We start from the raw sequence: 18,387 nt of genomic DNA, 5'->3' as shown, positions 1-18,387 counted from the left end.
CTGACCCTGCCTCTCTCTCTAACCTCATCTCTCACCATTCAAAACTTTGCACTCTGTGCTCTGATTCTACCAAATAACTAGTTGTTTCCCAGAACAAACTCTTCCAGTCCTCCCTTCCTTCACACATGCATTTCCCTTTGTCTAGAACTTTATTACTCAAAGTGTGGTCCATTTGATTGGACCAGCTGCTGCTGGTCCTCACTTACCATCATCAGTAGGTTCTGCAACGCTAAGCAAAACAATGTATAACGAAACCTATTTCACCATAGGCTAACTGATATAAACAAGAGTTAAGTTCCATAGCATCTCGCATCTCATCAACTGTATAACGAAACGATATTATTCAAGGACCTGCTGTCCTGCCTAGAATGCTCTTTCCATCGACTTTGCCCATCTCACTGGTTCGCAGCCTTAGAGACTTAACACCCCCTTTTTATATATGAAAAAAAGTAACCTGCCCTTTATTATTTTGAAATAAATGTCATGGATAACATATCTACACTCACTATTTTAAAAATCCAATATAATAGTTTAATTGTAATAATAAACAAAGGCAAATAATATGAAATAAAATGTGTGTTTCTGTATGTAAATTCTTGGAGACAACTACTGTTAGTGATATGACTTTTGAAGATGGTGAATGACTCTTGGCAACATTCCAGAGAGGGCAAAACACAATCTTCAATTGGCTCATAAGGACGTCATATTCCTGAAAAATGTAGTTTTCATTGAAACTGTGCAGAGCATGCTTTCTGTTTAAAAGTGACAGGAGTTGGGTTTGGGGCTCACATTATTATAATAACCAGATCTCACCTACATTAATGTCTGGGGGGGTCACTCAAACATCATGTTGGATGCAGGATGGTTCTTGTTATACAGGAACTAAATCATGCATAGCAGGACATCTAGCATCTCTGGCCTCCATTCAGTAAATGCCAGAGCTGTCTTTCCATTGGTGACCTCCAGTAATGCCTCTTAAGATTTCGAAACTCCCCAAAGGGGCAATACCTGTCCTGCTGAGACTGTTGTTCTACCTGATCCACTTAACACTTCCTTCAAGACTCAATTTACACAGCCACCCTCTCTGTCCCCAGTGCTTCTCTGGCTCTTTCCTTCTATGGTTCTCTCTTCGCTCCCCTGAGTAGTTCCGGCCCAGCCCAGGGCAGTGCAGGAGAGCAGGTTCTAGCACAGGACTGTCTCTTAATCACTTTCTTACCCCCTCGGGGAATTGCACAGTATCAAACTGAGTAAATGTTCAACAAATGTTTCTGAATAAATGACTTGAAAATAATAATAGTAAATAAACAACTTAGAGCTTTAGATTAGAGATATTGCCATCCGTAACAACTAAATGTTTTCTGATACATCTAATTTACCCTGAAGATTACATGAGAAATATGGACAACATTTGGTAATCTTTTTGGTTGTTCTTTATAACCGCATGTATTTCTGCAGTCTTCATTCTTTCATTTGATATATTCAGTGCCAGTTGTGTCAGGCACTAAGCTGCATGTTCCTTTGAGGAATTCACGGTGCATCGTGAGAAAGAGCAAAGTATGTATAACTTGGTATATTTAAACCTGTTGGCACCAAGGGAAGGAGTGATTCATTCTGACCAGGGGATTTGGGATCACAGCTTCCTCATTATAATAGTGCACAGGCTCACATTTTAGGACTCTAATAGAAAAGCAATATGAAGAAATATGTGATTTCTTCACATTTTTAAATGTGAAGAAAAAGCACTTTTTAAAATCTCTCTTAAGGAAAAAAAAAAAAAGGAAAAGGAAAAATAACTAGAAAATAGGCATCCCCCCAAAGGTTCATTTTTACGGGTAAGCTATCTGCCCTTCACCATGTGACTTGTGGCCCTCTATAGACCTTAGGTCAACTGTTAAAATTGGCCTTCTAAATAGGATGGCCTCATCAGAGCGCTCTTGTCAAACAAGCGATTTGAAATTCATATCATTGCTGTTTTTTCCCCCACTAATGCATTGAGTTTTGTACTTGTGCACTGAGGAAATGTACCACAAATATACTTCTTCAGTTCAAATAATAAATAAGATAGGTTTTGAATATATTTGTACTTTTAGGGGTGGGTTGTGGGGATGGTGGTAAAACAATGAAAACAAAAATACTTTTGGCAGTTCTAATATTTAAGAATTACAACACATATATCTGCCTGGTTCCTTTCTGAGTATCCCACAGCTCCTGGCATGTCCGAGGCAGATAACAAATATTTGTTGAATGAATTAATGCATGCCTACATGAATAAAATGGTCTATATTTGCATTTGTTATGAACGTCAGAATTGTTATTAAAATTACTAAGCTTTAGGGAAGTCAAAAAATGTTAAGGAAAGTGATTGTGGAAGACTTTCCTTCTACCCTGGAGTGAATACAGTCTTTGAGACCCTGAAAACTCTCCGTCAGAGAATGCTGTGACCTCCCCAACCTAACACAAAGGTGGTCTTTTTTGTTTTCCTCCCTCTCTTCACTGGTTTCATGAGCTGGTGCCAGCTGAGTCTAGATGGTATGCACTTTACACTTGAATGAAATACTCCCTGCCCTCGGTTCTGGGAGCTCCACTCTGTTGCCTCCATCTGCTGCTTCTGATAAATGCTCACATTTTAAATATATTACTCTCAGCTCACTCCCAAAGTGTTTTGCCAGCTCTCTACATAGCAAACAACCCCACTGGCACGGAGCCACTTCTTGGGTAGAAAGAATTTGGGCAGACAGAAGACGTATCTCCCAGTGAGGAGGGATGAGAGAGAAAAGGGAGGAAATTGCCTGGAGAAGCTCCTGACAAAGGCCCTGCATCCTGTGGGTCTCCAGAGGCCACCAAAACCAGTACAGGGCTCCAGGGTATCCATGCAGAGAAGGACCGGGTTTCAATATGGCCGTTCTGAGAGTAGAGCAGAGGTGGAGTTGAAGAAGATGCTTTGCTTTTTCTCTGAAGATGAGTTGAACATCAAACGTCCTTACCCTGGTTGGCTGAAAACCCTGAATTATGAATAACCTCCAGGAAAGGAAGATACACGGGAATTTGCCTCTAGCCCTCAAAACATCCTTGGACACATACGCCATTTAAGTGGCTCTTCCAAGTCCCCCTGACTATTTCAGCTAGCAGTGCCTCCCTTTTAGTGTTTCTTCCTTCCAGCAACTGATCTCTCGCCAGCGTAATCACCAATTACATTTGGGAAAGATGGGGTAATGCAGTGTGGAAGGTCTCCCTGAAGAACATGATCACAGCAGAAGCCAGTGGGGTAGATGTTTATTCTCTCACAGTTGTGGAATCATAGGATATTAGAGCTAGCAGGAGAGTTAGGGAACATCTAATCCAATTCCTTTATCCTAAAGGCATCTTAAATTTTCATGTCCCAAATTGACTCCTGATACCCTCTTCCAACTCCCCCACCTAAGTTCCCCTTGGGGTTTCACCATTTCAGTCATGGTGACTCCACTTGTCCAGGTGTTCAGGACAAAAACCTTGGAGTCATGTTTGGTTTCTCTCACACCCCACATCTGGTATAGCAGCAAATCCCATGGGCTCTATCTTCAAAATATAGCCAGTATCTGACCCCTTCTTACCACCTCCACTGCTACCACCCTGGTTCTAGCCACCTTCATCTCTCCTCTGGATCAGCATGGGCCAAATCTGGCCTGCCACCTGGTTTTGTAAATAAAGTTTTATTGGAACACAGCCATACTCACTAGTTAACTTTATGCTACAACAGCAGGGTCAAGTAGTTGCAACAGAGACCTCATAGCTGGCAAAACCTATTTACCATCTCTGGCCAATCCCTTCAATAGACTATTCAATTGAAAGTTGAATCATATCACTGCCCTGCTCAAAACACTCTCAGAGTAAACGCTAAATTCTTATAAGGCCCTGTGTAAACTGTACACCCGGCCCCTCCCACCCGCCACACACACACTCACACACACACACACACACACACACACACACACACACACACACCCTGTGATCTGCTGACCTTATCCCCTACCATTCCCATGGTGCTCACTCCCATCTAGCCACACTGTCCTCGCACCCCTCCCCCCTCCACTACCCCCATACCCTGCTCTTCCTCAGACAAGCCAGGCATGCTGCTAATAAAACACCTTGCACTTACTGGACCCTCTGCTGCAAACGATCTCTACACGTTGACATCTGCCTGGCTTGCTCACTCTTTATTCACTTTTTACTCAGATGTCACCTCCTATTGAGCCTTCTCTGACCCTCTTATTTAAAATGGTACTCCATCCCCATCTCTCCTCACCACTTTATTTTTCTCCACGGCATCTATCATATTTCCCTTATATATTATGTCTGTCGTCTCTCCCCACCTTTCCACTAAAATGCAAGTTCCATGAGGGCAGGGATTTTGTCTATGCTTAGCCATGTACTAGGTGTTCAATAACTTCTTGAATAAATGAATACGTTTTGGGAAGTAGTGGTGCTACAGAAAATGTGAAATATATCAGTGTCGCAGCAAGGGTTTCTACAAACACTGCTGCTTAGGGAAGCTTCGATAGGAGCTCCAGGCAGAAATGACCTGCGGATTTTGGTGAGGCATTTTATTTCCCATTTTTCCACTTCCCTGTTTCCATCTTATTTCTTACCATGTAACTAATGCCGTGGTGCTATTTTTTGAGTCTATGTCTGTAGTTTCTGTAGTGTTTTAGATCTCACTCTTTTTCACCTTTCATTATTAAGACTCTGGCCCATTCCCTTCTAAGTTGATAAACTCATTAAAGCCCTAATATTAATGAATAGTAATGTCTCTACCTCCTAGAAAATAATTTGCATTTAAACTGCTTTCAGTGCCTGAATCCAAAGAGGCCATTGATGTGGGAATTCCCAGCAGACTAAAGGCCTGGGCCAGCTGGGCTGGTCATGGAGAGGTCCTTGCAGCAAAATCAAATCACAGCCCATCAGCAGCTGTCTACTTTGCCTCTACAGGGTGAGTCCAGCCATGTATATCTCCATTAGAGTGTGCAAGCACAGATACACAGGGTGTCAATTAGAGGCACTGAGACCATCTTAACTTGCATGGAAATGAGCCTGTCACTTATGATATATGTACACACTTATATATATTACTATTGATTCCTTTCCTTTGTGCTTTGATAGCTTTCATCTAGCTTACAGACCCACTAGCCAAAGCCACTTCTTAGGGGAGGAAAAGGAAGCTGGATAGGAATAGGACTCAGACCCCAAAGAGGTGAGAGAGGGAAAGGGGAGTGACTATTGGAGGATAAACCACAAACATGTTCCATTGGCCTTCGGGGGCCATACTTACCACGCTCCAAAGCATAGTGAGGGTCTGAGGAAGAAAAGACTGAGAAGTGCAATCTTTTCACCAAAAAAGGACCCCCCCCTCAGGAAAAAAATTCCTGATTTACAAGATTCTGTGCTGTGCAAGGAAACCAGTGGACTTTTTCAGGCAATGCAGTACTGCCAAACAAAATTAGAGAATCATCTGAATAACCGAAGAAGAGGAAGATATTCATTCACAAATCAGACGGATTTGTGTATCAGGAGCCAACCATTCTCACATCTTCAGAGGAAGAAGCACTCACAGCCATCTCACCGACAAGGATGCCGCTTGCCTTTTGAGGATAGCTCGAGTTACGATGAGCCCTTTACCTTAATTTACCAGAACCAGCTCCAGGTGGTCTAACCCATATGGCTGCCATAAACGAATGAATCGTTTTCTTTGGAATTATGATAGAGTATGACTCGTTTCTCCCCTACTTCACAGACTGCCATGGAGGTGCCTCTGAATTTATCATCTGGTGAAATGGGTATTGATCTGTCATTCCTCCAGGGAATCTTCTGGTTTCTTTTCTTCATTCTCTAGACAGAGACACAATTATGTAACCCTATGAAAGATTTGTACATTTTATCAAAAGGCATCTTGCAAGTGGAAACTCACAAGAGATTAGCACAGATTTCAGATACTAAGTACCTTGATGGACACACAAAAAAGGCAGTTTGTAAACTACATGAAACCAGTGTCTTAAACCACTTCTAAACTCACTAAATATAGACCTAAAGAGATCCTCAAGCCACTTGGAAGTACACATTGGTTTCTATCAGAACAGAAGCAGAATATGTGTCCCTTTACCATGAGACATTCTAGATGCCTAGTGAGCCAGGAGGCAGCCAGGGTTCCCAGGCGTGATACACTGTCCTATAGGTAGGTCTTTCCCACTAAATCAAGGGGACAGAGTTGACGATTGTATTTTTTTTTCTTCTTCTTTTTTTTTTTTTTTTCAATTGAGGAAGGGGAACAGGACTTTATTGGGGAACAGCGTATATTTCCAGGCCTTTTTTCTAAGTCAAGTTGTTGTCCTTTCAATCTTAGTTGTGGAGGGCGCAGCTCAGCTCTAGGTTCAGTTGCCGTTTTCTAGTTGCAGGGGGCACAGCCCACCATTCCTTGTGGGAGTCGAACTGGCAACCTTGTGGTTGAGAGCTCACACTCCAACCAACTGAGCCATCCGAGAGGCAGCTCAGCTCAAGGTGCCGTGTTTAATCTTAGTTGCAGGGGGCGCTGCCCACCATCCCTTGTGGGAGTCGAGGAACTGAACTGTCAACCTTGTGGTTGGGAGCCCTCTGGCCCATGTGGGAATCGAACCGACAGCCTTCGGAGTTAGGAGCATAAAGCTCTAACCGCCTGAGCCACCCAGCCGGCCCTGATGATGGTATTTTTACTATGATGGATCACGTCTTGGGCAGGCCACCTGACTGCTGAGCTCAGGCCCTAAGCAGGTGGCTCTGAAACTTTAGTGTGCACCACAGTTACCTGGAAGACTCCCTAAACCACAGATTGCTAGGCCCCTCCCCAGAGTTTTTGGTTTTAACAGGTTTGAGCTAGGGCCCAAGAATTTGCATTTCTCGCAAATTCCTAATATTGTACTGGAGGTGCTGCTGATCATGACACCACATTTTGAGAACCATCCCTCTAAGCCCAGTATTTATCTAACTTTTTCCTTTCCTCCTCTTACCGTGGTTCAAGCGGGCTGTGTTTAGGGAAGAGAGGGCGGAAGTTGCAGCTGTGATCGCAGCAGCTGGCAGATGGGGGCCTTCAAGTCCAGGCTACCATTCACGACAGAAAGGTAAGTGAGGTTAAAGGGACATGGAATCAGGCAACCTTTCTCCTGATTCCAAGTGTGCATGTCTGCCGTGTCTAGCAGTTTGATCCTAGTGTTTCCACTTCACTTTAAAAGTCCATCTGATGATAGTCCATCTGACGATATGACCCTCACCCATAGCAATTAGACCAGTATTAAAGAAAAGGAGATTGGCAGATGTATACAGAGAACTCATGGAGCATCAATAATAAACAAACTTCATGGAGCACGGCATCTCAAGTAATTTTGCACAGGTGGCCATAGCAGAGCAGGGAGGAACACACCTAGAGAGCCCCGGTTCAGGCAGAGAACAATGGTTTCTGAGCAGAGTGTCCTGGCTGCTGCAGGTGGGGCACTCTTCTGAAACAGGAGATGAGATTGTCAGCCTGAAAGGCAGACAGATACTCTGTAGCTAATTTCAAAGAACACCTATGCACTCTTGGCCTCATTCTTTTTGTTTGTTTGTGTTTTCTAGAAAACTTGCCCCTCTAGGCATACGTCTTTAAAGTCTATTTCTTTCGACATCTTGGCCCCAAAGAGGAACTGTAATGCAGTAAACTATTGCCAGTGGAGTTGGGACTAAGAAGAACCTACAAAGTGATTTTCGTTAACTTAATGCCCATATTCACGGGTGTGTTCCTATGTAAGGCAGGAAGTGGGGAGCTGGCATAGCTGCTGGAAATCCCTCTGAAGGGCTGGACTGCGGTGATTAGGTGCTGTGGTTGGTGTCTGTCAGGAAAGATAATGTATGTACTTCAATACATATTGCAGTTTCTTTGTAGGTCAGCTGGGTCTCTACTTTGCCTCATTGTCACCCAAGGACCCAGGCTGAGGGAACACCCACTGTCTGGAGCACTGCTGATTGCCTTGGGGGAGGGAAAGAAAAAGTGGCAAGTGGCATGCTAGGTCTTGATGCTTTTGCCCAGAAGTAACACATTTACTGGCTATATGGGTTGAATAGTATCCCCCCAAAATTCATGTCCCCTCCCAGAAACTCAGTGTGACCTTATTTGGAAATAGGGTCTTAGCAGATGGATTTAGTTAAAGATCTGGAGATGATATCATACTGGATTTAGAGTGGGCCCTGACTGCAATGACTGGTGTCCTTACTAAGAAAAAGAGAGGACAGACAGAAGATGGCCATGTGAGGATGGAAACAGGGTGAAGTGTTGGAGCTCAAGCCAAGGAGCTCCAAGGATTGCCAGGATCTTCTAGAAGCTGGAAGAGGCAAGGACGGATTCTTCTCTAGAGACTTCAGAGGGAGTATGGCTCTGTTGATACATTAATTTCAGACTTCTAGCCTCCAGAACTATGAGACAATAAATTTATTTTATTTTAAGCCCCGTTGTTTATGGTAATTCATTAGGGTAGCCCTAGGGAACTAATACACTGGACAAAGCAAGTCACATTATCATACCCAATTTCAAGGGGATGGGGACGGACAGGCCTACTGTGCTGAACAGTCTCTCTCAGGTCCACTATCCATCCTTCCAAACTCTGAGCCTAGAAACCTATACTTCAGCGACTACATAAACAGACCCTTTTCCCTCTGGCTTCTGGCTGAGATTTGCCCAAAGCAGGTGTTCAGAGGGTGGGAGGAACGTGAAGTCCGAGTGTTTACTTGGCCACCTTCCTCTCCACCAGGCCAGTGGTGGCTGTGTTACTCTACCAAAGGTCATAACTTCTGCCAGGCAGCCCTCTTTCAGTTTCTCCTTTCTCTAGGTGTTCTCATAACCATTCTTTCCCTTGCACCTCCAGAACTAAAGACCTACAAGCAACAGCTGTTGTTAGCTAACAACATCTCCATTCCTTGTCGGTTTCCATTAACCCTGCCCACACCCTCGTAAATAGTTCCTTTATTAATCTCTTCTCAGTACCTCATTTGAGCATGCCATCTGTTTTCTGCTGAGACCCAGTGGATACACATATCATGGAACGAGGAGGAGAACTGGAAAGTTGGTGGATATGCTGGGGACAACCTCACTGAGTTGAGAAGCAACAGAGGAAACTGCAGTGTGAGTGACAGATCACACAACTGCTTTGCTTCCACTACTCTTTCACTCTAGCAGAGGAAGGAACATGAGCTCTAAAGCAAGACTGAAACTCCAGCTCCAGCATTTATTACCTGTGATATAAACCTCTCTGAACCTCAGTTTCTTCACATGCACAATGGGTATAACAATGCTTCCTTTATTAGGCTGTTCAAGGATTCAGGGAGTTAAGTAGAAAAGGAACTTAACTGCGGTAGGCAGAATAATGCCTCCCAAAGATTTCCAAGCCCCAATTCTGGGAATCTTCGAATATGTTCCTTTACATGGCAAAAGAGACTTTGTGAATGAGATTAAGTTTGCAGACCTTAATATAAGTGCATAGTATGTATCCACTACATGTATGCTATCTGCCCTCAAATGAGAGTCAGGAAAGGTACACAAAGGCCTTCCCAGCACCCCAAACATTAAGTGCTCTCAAAGAAACAACCCTGCTGCGATTTTACAACTCACCTAGAAGATGGATTTCCTAGTGCTTTCCAGTTGTCATGAGCATGAGCCCCCTACCTGAGAAGCCTCCACCCACAGCAGCAGGAGCAGGAGGAGAAAGTGCCATGCTCCTCTCTGACCTAGGCAAAAGAAGCCTGTGCACATCAGACACCAGAAGAAAACTGATGACAGATCACGCTGTCATCTCTCTGGTAGAATGTCCTCTACCTGAAACCCTCAGTCCTACCATCTTCCCACCTGGAGGCAGTTTCTATTGCTAATATCTGCCCGTCATTGAAGCACAAGCTAGGAAGAAGATCAGTTCCTGCTGGTGGAGCTTCTTTCTGTTTCCCTAAGCCAAATCCATCTAATTGCACGCCAGTATCTTACAGCTGCCTAACCATCTAAACCCAGTCTTTGCCCTCTGAGCACAGACCCTCATTGCTACACTGCTTTATTTGATGACTGGGGCAATTATGCTTTAACAACTGGTTCAAGTTGAAATAACATCCTAGGACACTAGGACCTGACCCAGGTGTCAGAGATGTGGGTCCCTTGGTGTTCAATCACCAACAAGTTGTGCAGAAGAGCACAAGAATTAAGGGCTACCCACTGGGCACAGACTTGTGCCTCTAGCTTGAATCAAAACTGTAGACACTTGCCAACTCAGTGCTTCCTCAAGGCTTCAGACCAGCAACTGGTGATCCTTTAGATAATACTTTCCACTGTCCTTCTAGGAGACTCATTTCGCTATAAGATTGTAATAAGAGCTAATATTGATTGTGTGCTTACTGTGCACCAAGCACTGCTCTATGTAGCTATAAAAGTGTTAACATTAAATTCTCAAGGCAATTTAAAGAGTTAATTTCTATTATTTTTATCATCTAGCTTTACAGATGAGGAAACTGGGGCTCGGAGGGGTAATCTTGTCCAAAGTTAGCCAACAGTACGTGGCTGGAGCTCTAACTCAAACGTAGGCTAAAGTGTTTCTGTATCCTACATATCGCACTGATTTTCTTGGTTGATTCAACACACACACAGCTTTTAGGTCTCAAACAGGCACTGTGCCAGACCTTGGAAATACAAACGTACCCAGGAAAAATTGCATTTTTTCCTACTTAACATGATAGAAAAGAGACAGATACGTACAAAAAAAATACATAAATACACTTTATTAGCAGCGTAAACAAAGTGTAATGGAAGAGGTCATAAGGTGGTATAGGGTGAAAAAAAAAGATAGACATAAACAAGAGAGACGGGGACAGAGAAGCATCACACACAACCGTGGGTAAAGTGCTCATTATCCCCTTTCCCTTTGTATCCTCATTGCTGACATGGAGACCATAATACCCGTTCCAAGACTGTTATGAAGATGAATTTAGGTAATAAATCAAATGTGTATTACCTCTGTTTAAAACATTCTAATATGCACTACTCTGTCACCTTCCACCCAAGAAACCCCTCACATAAAGATAAGATGAGCTCAAAGTCCAAATAAAAATGCTTGGAAATGGTAAAATGGAAACACAAATGAAAAGTAGTTAGATACTTGAGAAAGTAGCCCAAGGTTATCTCAGAAAGAAGATAATCAAAACTAGGCAGCTTGTTCTGGATTCTCTCTCCTGGAATAGGCCTCTTCTTGCTCCACCATCAAAACACATCCCAGCTAGATTCCAAAGAGCAGAGGTGGTCACCCAGGGGGACTTTTATTTACTGGACTTAATTCTATTCTATTTTCCATACAAATCTACATTAAGTTCATAGCCCCAGTCGCTGCCAGTATACAATAGAGCATCACTCAAACTCTACCTCTGAAGGTTGGGGACAGTCCTTCCCAGTCACTCTTTAGCTTTAGGGGTGCCGCTTGGTCTCAGGGACAGCTGACAGCCTTATTTAGCCAACCAGCTGCTCTGTGACACACAGTGTCCTGAATGTTCAAAGTCTGGTGGATGACTCTTTTGTATCCATATAAGCAGCAGTTGGAGGAAAATCCGTCAGTCGCTTTGGTAGCCTCAGGGTGTCAAGGCCGCCATGCAAATTATTTCGAACATAATTATTAACCATTGTTTTAGCGAGATACCTGTTTTTCTTTCTTTCTTTTTTTTTTAACCATTAAAAACAACCAAATTTCAGTGGAACAATGCTTGCTTCAAGTCACATTGACACTTTTATTAAACCTCTTATGTTTACCCAGTTCAACAGGAAGTCTTAGAGGAGGGATTACTTACGGAGGGAATACTGATTTTAAACATTGACGTGCTGTGGGGAAGGGATACACACACACACACACACACACACACACACACACAAACTGTAAGGAAAAGTTGCGTAGTATATAATACACTACTGCAGAGTGTCAGAGTGGCAATTTTATTTCCTGGATTTTATTACTATGGGGCTGGGATGCAATGGAGGAGATACCATCGGTAGAGGATTTGGAGTAGCGGGATATTGTAGTAGGAAATTGCTTTCTTTTCCAGTAGGTAAGAGAAAAACAACTTAAGGAGAAGACAGGTTATGCAGCCCATTAGAGTAGCCACCAGAGCCTGACTTTGTGACAAGACAGTTCATCATTTAGGATAAATGTTACAGGTAGTTTTAAAAGGGCTTTTGCTTCAGTTTGAATGATGTGGCCTATGTGATTCAGTGAGATATTCAAAGGCCTTGTTCTTGTTCATATTGTGGCTTGCAGCCACATTTTGAACTCATTTTTTCAAGCATGCTAAAGCCAAACAGCACAGTGGGCTGGCTGCACATGGCGCTGTAACAAACCAGGCTGACAGACGTTGCTGGAAGGGATGTCTTGGAAATGTCGGCTAACGTCTGTGACCACGCCTGATCGCCCCTGGGGTTTCAGCGTTAACCACATCTCTAAATGTTTACCACCTCGGGTGGAACTTGTTTAACCCTGTGCAATAGACGAAAACACTAAAGAACAAAGCGAGAAAGAAGAAGTCGCAGTTGCAAGGAAAGCAAAAGCAGGTGGGGGCAGATGAACGGAGCAGAACGCGGGACCTTTCCCCCCCGCGAGTGGAAGCTCCCTGCGGACAGATATGAGCCATCGCCGGCCCTCGGCCTGGCGCCCTCCTGCTCGCTGGCCGCGTAGGAAGTGTAGAGACGCCCCCACGCGCTGTGCGCCTCTGGGGCAGGTGGCGGAGTTTAGGGGAGATGCATGGAAGTGAGAGGCTAGGAAGCATCGGGGTCGACGCGCGCCGCAGACCTCCAACTCCGGGAGAGGAGAGCGATCGGGGGCGCACGCTGGGCCGAGGCACCCCGGTCAGGGTGAACAGCGCCTGGCCCAGTTCCCGAAGCGGGATGGCGGGAGTGAAAGCCCGGAGAGGACAGTGGGGCCCAGGGCGGTGCGAGAAAAGGAGAGGGAGCCGCGGAGGGAGGCAGGTGCAATGAGGTCCCCAGTGTGCGTGAGAACACAAGCTCAGCCTCCCGTGGCAGGCGGCGACACGCACCCGGGCGCGGTTGGGAGAGTGCGGCGCAGCGCGCCCAGGAAGCCCGGCCCGCGCCACCTCCGGGGAGCGGTCTCTGGGTCGCGGCGGAGCCGGCGGGGGCGTGGACTCGAGTCCGCGAGTTGGGAGGACCCGAGTCAGCAGCTACCCGGGCGGGGGCGAGGGCGAGGGCGAGTGCGCGTGCGCGGCTTGCGCGGGCGGGAGGCACGGGAGCGCGCGTGCGCGCAGCCCCGCAGCCTGGGCGGTGGGTCTTGCTTGTGACGAGCGGCGGCGCGCGGTCCTGATTGTGACAGCGGCGGCTGCTCCAGACACGGGCGGCGGCGGCAGCGACCCCGCGGCGGTCGCGGAGATGTGGCCCCTGGTGGTGGTGCTGCTGCTGAACTCCGCGTACTGCGGTGAGTGGTCCCCGGCCGCTGGCTCTGCGGCTCCCCGCCTCCGCGGCTCCCCCGCGGGCGTGTGGGCTGCGCCCAAGCCGGCCCCGGGGCGCCCTGGAGAGGGTGGCGGGGCGCGCGATGCGCGTGCAGTGCAAGCCCTGGTGTGAACGTGGGAGGCCCCCGCGGGTCATCAGACATCCCCTTCCTTTCTTCCTTTCTGTCCCTCCTCGACTTCTTCCCCCTGGGTGAAAGCGGGGCTCGTCTCCTTCCCCCGTCTCCGCCTCCGGATGCGTAGCCCGAGGAAGACTCCAAACCGTTCACCTTGCGCAGAAATTAACTGTAGAGAGAAAGGGCGCGATCGGAAGCGAGTGGGTGGCAGCTCCTAGGGTCCCCCCCTCCTCTTTCGCACCCCTCTTCCTCCTCAGTGCTTACACGCAGTTAGGATGAAGGAGGGAGCCTGGGAGGGCCTGGGCCTCCTGCGATGGAAGGGTGCATTTTGGCGGAGTCTGCGAGACGGGGTTTCTCCTGTTTGTCCTCCCACAGGAGCGTGGGAGTTAAGGGGGCATAAGGAACACAATTAAGTTGTATTTCCAACCTACCGTTTAATCTGGAGAATCTACTGGCCGCCTTTTTTTTCCTTTTTCTTTTTCAGTTAAACCCTAGAAATAAGCTTCCTGGAAACTCGCTATCCACACGCCCCATCAACCACTTTTAATACAGTCCAAATGCACGTTCAAGTTTCCCCCCTTTCTTTGGGGGGAACGTTTTTAAAGTAATCCAGATTTTACTTGAAATATGAAACAATAACCTCTAGTCAAAACATTTGCAGCTGAGTGGGATTTGGTGTTTTTCCACGCCAAAGGCGTTTTGGCTCCCAAGCTTTTGGAATCCGTTTCGCCTTTTTTTAAAACAGGTCCTTGCTAAGAACTGAGGAAGGAATAAGAATTTTCGTGACTCTATATTCAGTGCTTGTCACACTTCACATCAATAGAGCCTTTTGTGAACTTCCTGTTAAGATTCAGAATTTAGTTTGAGTAATAGGAGCAAGCAATTGTTATATTTAATTCTAGGAGGCTAAATTAATTAGATTTTAGACTGGTTATTAGTCTCACTGTGCTGTTCATAAAGGTTTATGACTTCAGCTATTTTCGAGATGCCTTGAAGACCTTGCTTACCACTTTCCACAGGCTCTGAATGTTCCAGGATGTTGGAGCTGTTAATAATCACTATCTTTACCAGCTAAAGGGTTAATATTACACAACAAGGTAGTGTTTCCTGTCATTAATGGCTTATTGACATTACTGTTGTTATAGCTAAAATAATACTGCTTTCAGAAACCTGTTGTATGATCAGAAAGCATATTGAACCAGATTATAAATTTGTGATAAAATATCACTAATTCAGACTATAGGCATCAAAGCTAGTCTGACGGATAAAATCTGTAAAAATGGGGTCCTATTTTCAAGTACATTAGAAAGAACTGCAAGAATGGTACTTTTGGGCATAGGAATTCTGTTAGGCCTCCTTTAGTAATAGTTAAGATCATGTATAAGTAACACTTATTTATATGCAATATTAATGGCCTCAAGTCCATAGAGTCATAGAATTCAGAATTTATGGTATTTTGTACTTAGTTAATAATAACCTAAAAAAACAAAACAGGCATTATGCATTTGAGTTCTGTTATGTGTTAAATATAAACCAGGAAGTGATAGTATTTGTCATAAGATATAATGGATTTTGTGTGTGTGTGTGTGTGTGTGTGTGTGTGTTTATAAAGGACAATTGCAGTTTTGAAAGGACATGTATGAAGACATGCTAACAGTCTCAGAACACAGGTATTTGGGAGACAGAATTAAGAATCTAGAATGAGTATAAGTCCTTGGATTTGTAGGTTTATTTATACTTGAACATAGGTTTGCTTTCTTTTCATTTATAAATGACTGGTAATGGTGTTACCAGCTGGTGATAATTTTTCCTTGGTTCTTGACTTCTCGAGAAGAATTCAGTTGAGAGACAGAGTTTTGTGCAAATATAGGATAGTAAGAAGTTCATTAGTAACCGCAGATACACTCCAAGATGTGGAGTGGACCAATCCCAAAAGGGGGAAAGGCCTCTCCTTACATTGTATGAAGGCTTTTTTTCCTGTGGGTAGAATTGCCTCCGCCTCTCTCCTCCTTCTTTCTTTCTTTTCTGCTGAAGTGCCTAGTCCTCTCTTTCAGTTTTCAAGGTAGTTTCGGTCAATTTTCTTTTTGTGATTTGTTTAAGAAGCTCACTAAAACGGCCCTGATAGGCAGGATGTATGTTCTGACAAACAGGATATCTTCCTTCCTTCTCTGGCTTTTAACAACACATCCCTTTGATTTAGGGGCACGTGTGAGCCTGTAATCCTGCTGGCTAGAAAGACATTTGTGTCTAATTATTTGAGAAGCTCACTAAAATGGTCCTGACAAGCAGGATGTATATTCTGATAAGTGGGATGTCTTCTTTCCTTCTCTGGCTATAAACAACACATCCCTTTGATTTAGTGGTATGTGTAAGCCTGGAATCCTGCTGGGCTAGTAAGGCGCTGGTGCCCTAAATGAGGGCAGCTGCAAGGGTGCTGCAGCTTGCCCCAAGTAGGTGCTGCAACAAGGGGCTTTCTAACCCTGGGCTCGGTTTCTCCTGCTTATTTCTATCTGTCTACCTACCCTATCGATTAGAGGCCATTTCCTGGTAGCCACTACAGTTTACCTTTGTAGTAAAATAAGCTATTTAAAATGCCCATTCTGTGTAATTACAGGCAAACTGCAACCCCCTATATTGGTTTACAAGATGCAGAATGAATTACTATGCTCCTTTCCTTCACCCTGCCCCATATGTCCAATTATACTTTGTTTAAAAGCACATCAGCAATTTCAGTGGTACTCACAAATTGGTAAATAAAACCGTACTCAAATAATGCGACTCTGTGAACTGTCTTTGCACTGGTTGGACTATTTTTCTTTGTTCAAAGTAAGTTTTTAAAGTCAAGGATGCACATGATTAAAACACATTTTTATGGTCTAAGTCTAGTAGTAATTTGGCTTGCTTAAACAAAAATATTTTCTTTTCTCCTAAAGAATATATTACTTTTAAATACAAGTTGCCATTTTAAGGATGCAAATGCCTATTTAAAAGTACTTATTTATGGGGCTGCCCCAGTAGTCTGGAGGAAGTGTGTTAAAGCATTATACTAAATGCCTACCATTAGGACATTTGCTCATGCTGTCATATGTATTTTGGCAGATGTTTTATCTTTGCCACTGAGTTGTTAATGGCGATTTGAAAGGCCAGGTTCTAAAGATGAAATATAGGTGGTTTTCCTGAAATTGATAAATATTCTAAATCCAAAATAATCACTCATATTATTTTTTGCATTCCTTAATGTTAATTCAACTATTGCTAGTATAGGCCTTGTTTTTAATACATTAATATTATTTTTATGACATAATTTTCATAAAACCATTTTACCCATCTTTTAGGTTTTTGCTGTCATAGCTTTTTATACAAGATCAAAATTTCTATGTTTTTATATCTTGTATCTCAGCCTAATATAATGGGTTGCTATAAAGCTACTTTGACTTGTAGCAATGCAGATATTTCTTCTATGATAAAAGACCAAGAATAATAGTGTAGGATCAATTTTGCTAAACCCATTGTAGTACTAAAGTAAAAAATAGAGAGCACCCAGGAAATGAGATTCTGACATATCTAGACGAAGACAATAGAACCTACGTTCTCCTCCTTTGTGGTCATGTGGAGTTGAATTAGAAGCTGCACCCTCCTCTATTTCATTCCACATCTATAGAGCAGTTGTGGAAGACTCAGAATCTGGTCATCTCCAGGGTTTGAGAATAAATGTGTGTATTTGAATACATGTTACACTTATGGGATAAAAGTTGAGGCAGGGAATTTGGCCGAGTCTGTCAAAATTGCCTTTTCTGTTTCAAGCAAGTATGAGCCCTTGCTATGCTCGTGTGCACTTTGTAAGGCCCTCTTGGACATACAGACACATCTCAGACTCGATACCTCTTAATAACATAAATGTTGTTGATAGAGAGTAGGATTTTTTTTGTTTTTATCCTTCAGGGATATTAAATATATTTAAGTGCTTGATAAGGCCATCATTCTGGGTATTGCTGACTTTCAACTGCCCTTCTCCTGGAATTCTAGGTTGACCACTTCCATTCACATAAGGCCGCTTTTAAATCTAGTTGGGGATTACTGAGTCAGAACTAAACACTTTGTGGACATCCCCACTTTACCCCAGATCTTATTTGATTTCTACTGAAGAGAGATCTGACTCAGTCATCCTTTTTGACCTTAATTCTAATCTGATTCAGTTTGAGGTTCCAGTTTTCATACCAAGGTCAAGGTCTGATGGCAAAAACTGGTAGGATTCATTTGTAGCAGGTAGCTTTCCTCTTGAGATTTGCTTTATGTACCTTAGTGATTGCTGGGGCTTCTTACCCCATTCCTGAACATCGATTCCAAGCAGATAATTAACTTTCTACTCTACTGCAAAAAATAGTGATGTGTGGTATAGACAGACTCATTCATCTTCCCTCCCACCATTGCTAAACTTACCTGTAGTATCTTAGGCAACCTTCATATCTTTCTCCTTTCTTATCCAGTTTCAGAACTGTAGCTATTCATTCACCTGTTTAAGTATACCTACCTGTCTACAGCTCTTTCATGTCCACCATCTTGGATATCTACCTAATCACCTTAATTCTTTAGTCTTGTATGTTCGATCTTTCCCTCTCCATTGGTTCCTTCGCCTTAGCTTGCAGACATTTTCAAGTTTTACCCAATATTAAAAACAAACAAGAAAAAACAAAAAACCTTGCCTTTGTCGGTGCCTCCTCAGTCCTTCTGTTATTGTCTTCTCTTTGCTTTCTGACATTGCCAAATT

The 18,387-nt window shown here is 44.0% G+C and overlaps 2 protein-coding genes across 6 annotated transcripts in view; one reads left to right on the top strand and one right to left on the bottom strand.

The window, feature by feature from the left end:
• Positions 1-11,974: 11,974 nt before the first annotated feature.
• On the bottom strand, positions 11,975-14,079 carry LOC308506971 (uncharacterized protein). The gene is made up of 2 exons (XM_081071054.1): positions 13,884-14,079; positions 11,975-13,788 (listed from the first exon to the last, which is right to left on the bottom strand). Exon 2 carries the CDS (start codon positions 13,640-13,642, stop codon positions 12,803-12,805), a length of 840 nt encoding a protein of 279 aa, XP_080927180.1. The 5' UTR covers positions 13,643-13,788; positions 13,884-14,079; the 3' UTR covers positions 11,975-12,802.
• The window catches only part of CD47 (CD47 molecule), a 59,232-nt gene continuing 54,134 nt past the window's right edge, over positions 13,290-18,387 (top strand). For 2 of the 5 annotated variants that reach the window (XM_081071006.1, XM_081071008.1), the window contains exon 1: positions 13,339-13,472. In XM_081071006.1, coding sequence (XP_080927132.1) covers positions 13,427-13,472 — 46 coding nt within the window. In that variant the 5' untranslated portion in view covers positions 13,339-13,426. Of the gene's footprint in view, positions 13,473-18,387 lie in introns of all 5 variants that reach the window. The other 3 variants (XM_081071007.1, XM_081071004.1, XM_081071005.1) reach the window with 3 other exon arrangements.

Source organism: Rhinolophus hipposideros (assembly GCF_964194185.1).
Source record: "Rhinolophus hipposideros genome assembly, chromosome: 2".
NCBI classification, from domain to species: Eukaryota; Metazoa; Chordata; class Mammalia; order Chiroptera; family Rhinolophidae; genus Rhinolophus; species Rhinolophus hipposideros.
This window is presented reverse-complemented; position numbering and strand designations above follow the sequence as displayed.

Bases quoted from the DNA above. Each gene is read 5' to 3' on its own strand.
- LOC308506971 (XM_081071054.1), bottom strand. From the start codon at position 13,642: ATGACCCGCGGGGGCCTCCCACGTTCACACCAGGGCTTGCACTGCACG.